At 34.2% G+C, this 7,369-nt stretch overlaps 1 protein-coding gene across 1 annotated transcript; it reads right to left on the reverse strand.

The window, feature by feature from the left end:
• Positions 1 to 4,214: 4,214 nt before the first annotated feature.
• Positions 4,215 to 6,684, reverse strand: LOC148917594 (uncharacterized). Its single transcript, XM_089050728.1, is given in 3 exon segments — positions 4,215 to 4,443; positions 4,445 to 6,517; positions 6,519 to 6,684. Coding segments are annotated over 3 exon segments (2,355 nt in total). The 5' UTR covers positions 6,630 to 6,684; the 3' UTR covers positions 4,215 to 4,272.
• Between the last annotated feature and the right edge of the window lie 685 nt (positions 6,685 to 7,369).

The following is a 7,369-nucleotide window of genomic DNA, read 5'->3' on the forward strand; positions in this document are numbered from 1 at the left end:
GTGGCCAACCCATACCTCGATGCGACCAGAAAAGTCCCTGTAGACTTAGTTCATAATTACAAGAGAAAAATTATGTCAATGCAACAAAAATATTGTTCTTAAAAAAGGATGTCATATCTTAAATCACATTAGCATAGGATTATTTTACTTAAACAATGGAAACCAAAATAGCAACCACTATGGCAACCACATCTCGAACATCAAGAGTGGGAGAACCCCACTAAAACATATTTGGGATCCATAATATGTATTTAGTGATGCACAATTGTTAATGTCATACTACTTCCACAACTTACAATAAGAGATAAAGCATAAAATCTCAAGATAAAGTTTACCCATGAGCGCCGCTGAAAAGTCCAGCAGATGAACGTGACAACTACTATGAGTATGACCATATGCAACAGACATAACTGCTGCACATGGCCAAACAAAGAGTACTAAAAATAGCAATGCAAATCGTTGAATTTCATTTGGCTTTGCCCTCAAGTAACGAAGAAACCTAAATATGTTAAATGGTTCTTCTCTAGATCCTAGACACAATATAAGGGAGGGACTGCAACTCAATTCACTGTTGGATTGGCTGTTAAATGTACTCCTTACCTGTGCTATGAAAAACAGTGTCGCCAAAGTGGGAAGTCCGACTACAGTACACGTGCCCAACTGCACCATTAATTAGCAAAAAAAAATGTTATCCATTAAAAAAAAGGTAAAAAGAAGAAGTTGAAGAAAAGAAAAATGGTTAAGAAGCAAAAAGGGTTTCATCATTATTATTTGAAGGACCTCGTAAACGAACATACCAAGTCCGACTAGGATCACTACAAGTATGGTAGTCAACAGACTTAGTAGTCTACATCAAATCAACATTAGTACCACGTTATTTTTTGAAAGAAATTACGTCTAATTTGACCAATATGCAGGTTAGGGAAAGTGTGTAAGTACTCGTGCAATATAGGGTTGAATTTATTATCACAATCTACCTCCCAAAAGTCGGCATGATGAAGACTCTAATAAGAACATGGAAAAGTGATGCAAGTAGAAGAGCTCGTTGTATAGCTCTCAAACTATATGTAAACCTCTGAAAAAGACAATTGCACAACACAAAAACTGATGTAAGAATAGAATTTCAAGTAAAAATACAGTGCTGAAATAGTGCATATAAAGATCAAGTAAAACGATTAATATATTAAGATTAGTTCCATGGTGAACTATCAGCCTACAGTTATAAAATGAATTCTTACACATCATATAAGAAGAAAAAGAAAAGAACAAGGAATATGAACTTGTTGTAATAAATAAATCAATTGTCTCATCAAATGTGATATTGTCTAAATAAACAAAGCAAAATGCCTCTTGCACTATGATAGTTTGTTGTCCACAACATGCACTACATGAGGTGATAAGTCACAAAGACCACTTTTGCAATTTTAATGATTGCTTTATATAGTGATTTAATTTAATAATTATGTAATCAAATGTGTGATTCTAGATGTACCATAGTGTGTGTTTGTAAACTCTTTAAATAGAGTTGTAAGTGTGTTGTTTTCGAAAAGGGAATGATAAGGAATAATCAGAGAAATAAATATTCTCCAAAACACTTGCTTTCTTTATTCTTGTCTTTGAGAGTATGTGAGTGTGATAGAGTTTGAAAATTTATCACCCAATCAATGAAGTATGGTATCAAGTTCAGAATACCAACATAACTTACTAGATGGTGTTCCTCTATCCTGAACTTGAGGGAAGCAGTTATAGCAGGGATAATAAAGGCATAGGAGCCTCCCATGACCACTAGTAAGCAATTGCCAAACCATCTCTTCAATAAGGTGCTGAGGCCTGAAACAAAATGAATGATTGGATCATTATAGCTTTCTCCACCTATTCACACAAAATAAAGCAACTTCTATTAGAATTGCAATACACATATGAGCAAAACATGATGTACTATTTTATGCAAATCTTACATGGCCATCACCCAATATCGGGACTAGAATAGATGGGATGAGGGCATTTGTTTCCAACATCACTAAGAAATGCTGGAAACCCAAAGCTATGGAAGTATCTGCATTGCATCAAATAGTTTATGTAAATATTGTTCGTTATCAATACCTAATAGCATAAATTAAAAGCACTTCGAATAGCATGTGGGAAGAGAAAAAAATTAGAAAATACTAAATAAAATAATATACAGGGAGGGGAAATGGAAATAAAAATAGAATATATTGATGCACAGATTGGTAAGGTGGTAATTCAACCAAACATTGAACAAAATCCAATAACTTACACGAAACGAGAATAATAAAGGTGAATCCATACATTACACATAACAATGAATCATCTATTTAGTGTGGGAAAATAAAAGTATGGAGGAGAAAGAATTATATGGAAGATTATGAGTTCAAGGAAAACTGCAGAAAAATTAAATGTAGGGAAGATTCTCAGTAGGAGACATTGTATCTTCATGATCTTAAATGTATATGAACATTGCACAATCTACCGCATAATGGCCGGTCCTATGTTTTCTAAGGCCAGGGGCAAAAATTAAAATTATACCCCAATTACTGAAATTGCAAAACATTACTTTTTTTATTTATCAACTAATTAAATTCATTTACTTAAATATTCATCCATATTTTGAGAATGTCAAATAGTTTCTCTTATGAAATATTAATCAATTTTTATGATAAACAAATTAATAACAACAAAACCATTAGCGATCAACAAAGAAGGCTAGAAGCAATATCAATAAAGCAACCAATAATCTAAACAATCAACACCTGAGCATGGAACATTGTACTTTAATAGATTAACTAACAAACAAACAATACTCTGCATAGAAAACAACAATAAAAATTGATTCAAAAGATCCAATATTCATCCACATAATCACAATTAGAAGGAATTAGGAATTTAATCAAACATACTTCAGTAAAAATAATGTAGATGTTTACAAATTAACATCAACACAATCAAATAAAAGCAATTACGAATTAGTACAAAAATAAGATCACAACAGAAAAAAAAAAAAAAAAAAAGGGACAAAAGATGGATGTTAATTAGAGGATGATTGATGAAGAAAAAGAGTATCGTTCTTATCTGAAGAACATAGGAATGAGTTAGGGCTGTGGAGAGAGGGATGGGCAATGGACATATGGTTGAGCAAGATTTGGATGCAAGCAAAGATTATCTTCCTTTTGGTCAAAACATTAAAACCAAATTCAAACATAAAAACACATAAATATAAAGTATTGTCCAACTGTTAGATATTTACAAAATTTTGGGAAGGAAAAAGTCGATAACACTTTTCAAGAACGTATCCTTGGCGCTGAAACTTATCATGCGTCAAGGTTTATTTATTTACGTTATTTTTTTCCCTCTATATATAGGCTGGTGTAAAATTTTAATGTCATGCTCAAAGTTAGTTTTCAAAATCAAAAGTTGTATGTAGTTTTTTTTTTTTCATTAGAACTGTAGAGAATGTTTCAGATATAAATTTCTTTATTGCAAGACTATGATCAAAGTTTCCAAAAAGTTTGGCATTAACTGAGAATACCAGATCAGTTTGGTTAATTAAAGGATCTTATACATATTTTTCAATAAAAGCTAACTTGTTGGAGATTTTCAATAAAAGCATCTTCAAATTGAGAAATTTATTGTAGTCGAGTTGTCCATATTTATGAACATAGCTTGTATTTTTCCATATGAGTTGTAGCACAAAAACCTAACTTTTGCATATAGGGATTCAAAATTCAAAGTTGAGCTAGCTGAATATATAATATGACATTAACAATTGAGATTTTATACTTTGCCTTAAGTCCATTGAAAAAAGTCCATTGAAAATGTATTTGACTTGAAGTTGAAAACCATTGAAAAAATATATAGGATTGCTCAATGACATTTATAATTTTCATTTTTTTCTACATGAGCTTTGTGAGGCTCATCCAATCCAAAATAAAATTGTTATTATAAATGAACTCTAGTAAAAAGAGGACGCAATGGAGAACAATAAAGTCGCAGCAACACAAAACAGGCCAAATCAACTCATACAATGTGCGCGCATGTGAAAGTGAGAGAGAGAGAGAGAGAGAGAGAGAGAGCAAGAGACAGAGTTGTGGCAGTCAGTATTGTCATTCATGCCTACGGCCAGGGATGGACCCAGGAATTTGATGTCGTAGGGTCATAGTGTAAAAGTTCAATTTTTTTAAAAGATTAATATAACATTGAAAATGAAACTACAGTACATTCATTCATAATTCATGTAAAAAACAACATTACAAATTACAATTGGCCACGACGAGGTTTCATATTTTGAAAACGAAGCATTATAGCTTCATTTTCAATACAATCAAAAACATCCTTCTCAACATAAACAAGTAAGCTATCACTCAACCATTGATCTCCCATTTTGTTCCGAAGTGGACCTTTGATAATATTCATGACGGAAAATGCTCCTCTCAACTGAAGCAGTAGCAACTGGTAAAATTAGAGCCAATGTAATAAGCAAATACACATAATTGAATGCTCGATGCATCCTTGTCTCCACCATTTTTTTTGCAAGATCACCAATCCCTTGCAAGTCAAAGAAATCACTACTTGAACACACATAGTGAATATAAAGTTCAAGTTGATCTTCAAGTGCCAAAAGATCCCCATCCGAAAAGTCTTGAGGATAAAATTGAGCAAGACGAAGTAGCTTTTGTTTATCAAAAGCTACAAATGAATCATTCGGACTCAAACATGCCAAACAAATAAGCAACTCAGTATTTACCTCATTAAAACGATCATCTAACTCCGTAAGTTGCTCATCAATGACATAAATAAAGAGCTCTACACGATAATGATGACGATTTGTCTTTATTGGAGCATTACGCCTTGACCTCCCTGGAAGTACGAAGGCATCATCCATGTTAGGAACATCAATATGATGTTTGTCACAAAATGAAGACACCTCTTCAACCAATGCATCAAACCCATTATTCCTCATCCAATGTAGCTTTTCCTTGCATGATTTCACTAAAGCCATTGCATTCACAATTTCTTGATCTTTCTTTTGCAATGCTTGTGACACATCATTTGTGAGTCCCAATATAGCTTTCATTAAGAATAGGTGAAACACAAACTGAAAAGTAAGCATTTCCCTTTGAATCTTATTTGCTTCACCGGCACTATCATTGGGATTATCATCAATAATCATTTGAAGCACATGAATCACAGATGAAAACATAGAAATGATGCTAATAATGGTACCGTAATGTGAGCTCCATCGTGTGTCACCGGCACGTTTGAGACTTGTTTCTTGATGCAAACCTCGCCCCGTTATAAGACAATCATTTTCAAAAGCTATCACAAGCTCTTCTTGAAGTTGTGCTCTAAGTGCATCACGCCGCTTACAAGATGCTCCAACATGGTTAACCACACTATTAGTGGTTGTGAAGAAAGAGGCAATATCAATATTCTTCTTTGCTACGGCAACAAGTGCTAGTTGAAGTTGATGAGCAAAGCAATGAACATAGTATGCACAAGGTTGTTCTCTCAAAATCTTTGTTTTGAGGCCATTCAACTCACCTCTCATATTGCTAGCTCCATCATAACCTTGTCCTCGTAACTTAGAAAAGCTCAAACCATTGGAAGAAAAGAATATGTCAATGGCATCCTTTAGTGAACTTGAAGTGGTGTCGGTAACATGTTGAACCCCCACAAACCTTTCAATTACATGCCCTTTGTCGTCCACATAACGCAACACCATAGCCATTTGCTCCTTCACAGAAATATCACGTGCTTCATCCACCAATATAGAAAATAATCTATCTTTTAAACCACTCATGATAACATCAAGTGTTTCCCCGGCACATGCATTGACAATATCTTTTTGAATCTTTGGAGCTACTAACTTGAGATTCCCCGGAGCATTTTCCAACACAACTTCTTTAACTTTCTCATCATTGTCTGCAAGGAATTGCAATAGCTCCAAGTAATTTCCCCTATTGCTTGAAGTGGCACTTTCATTATTTCCACGGAAAGAAAGACCTTGTCTCAATAGAAACTTAATGCACTTGATTGAAGCAATTAAGCATCTTCGATATGCCACACGAGCTTGTTCGGAGTGTTTGCTCACAGCCGTTTCAATATGTGTATTTTGATTCATCAGATTTGTAGCAGCTTCTCTAGCTTTATTATGAACACTACCAACCGGTCCAACATGCACCTTCATTCTTTCTCTCCCTTTCTTCCAATTCTTAAACCCTGCTCCAGTGAAGGCTTCACTACCCACTGGCTCAAAATTGGATTTAAAGAGATAGCAATAAAGACAAAATGCAGCATCTTTAGATACACTATACTCCAACCAATCAAATTCATCAAACCATTGGGGAATGAAGCGTCGATTAATTCCTGAGATATTACTTTGTGGGAAAGAATGACCTCTAGGTTGACAAGGTCCTTTTTGTAGATATGCTCTTCGAACCTCATCTCTAATATTAGTATCATACTCAATCATACGAATTCTTAGTCCCGGGTCTGCCTGAAAGATTAGCCAAAACCCCATCTAACTCACTTTGTCTTGAACTTGAAGTTCTTGAATTACCCACACTATCCGAACTACCCAATGATGACTTCCTCTTAAAAAATCTTTCCATAATTCTACATAAATTAATCAAAATAATAAGTAAAATCAATTAAAGAGAACACCAAATTTATACCAATTAACCACAACAAATTCATAAATAAAACATCCAATATATCAAAACAATATAATATAATCATACATTCAATTTCAATTCAATTAAAGAGAACACCAAATTTATACCAATTAACCACAACAAATTCATAAATAAGACATCCAATATATCAAAACAATATAATATAATCATACATTCAATTTTAATTCAAGTTATTTAGGTTTAGAGTTAGAATTTACTTTGAATTGTGAGGTGGTGGAAGCGAAGCAAAGCTTTTGGAAGCGGCGGCACTGCTGAAGCGGCGGCAATGGAGGAGTTGGGGCTTAAAGGCTTGGTGGGGGAGAGGGTTAAAGGTTTGTGGGGGTGGAGATTGGGGATTTAGGTTTGAGGGTTTAGAAAATGGGGGTTTTGAAGTTGAAAAATCGGGAGAGATGGGGAGGGTCTGTGCATATACAAGCTGACCTCTTTTTTAAAAGATCTGGACCAAAACGTCGTTTTGGCGAGTCTTTAAAAAAATTCGGTCTTATCTTCTGGACCAAAACGCAGCGCCATTTTGGCCAACACGATTTTTAAAAAATAAAAAATTCGCTACCAAAACGACGTCGTTTTGGTAACAAATTTTAAAAAAATTAGAAGCTTGGCCAAAGACGCCGTTTTGGCGACTTCTTTGAAAAAGAACAATTTCTGTTCATCTTCTT

The sequence above is a fragment of the Prunus mume genome, linkage group LG4 (assembly GCF_029339155.1).
Source record: "Prunus mume cultivar Tortuosa linkage group LG4, ASM2933915v1, whole genome shotgun sequence".
Lineage (NCBI taxonomy): Eukaryota > Viridiplantae > Streptophyta > Magnoliopsida > Rosales > Rosaceae > Prunus > Prunus mume.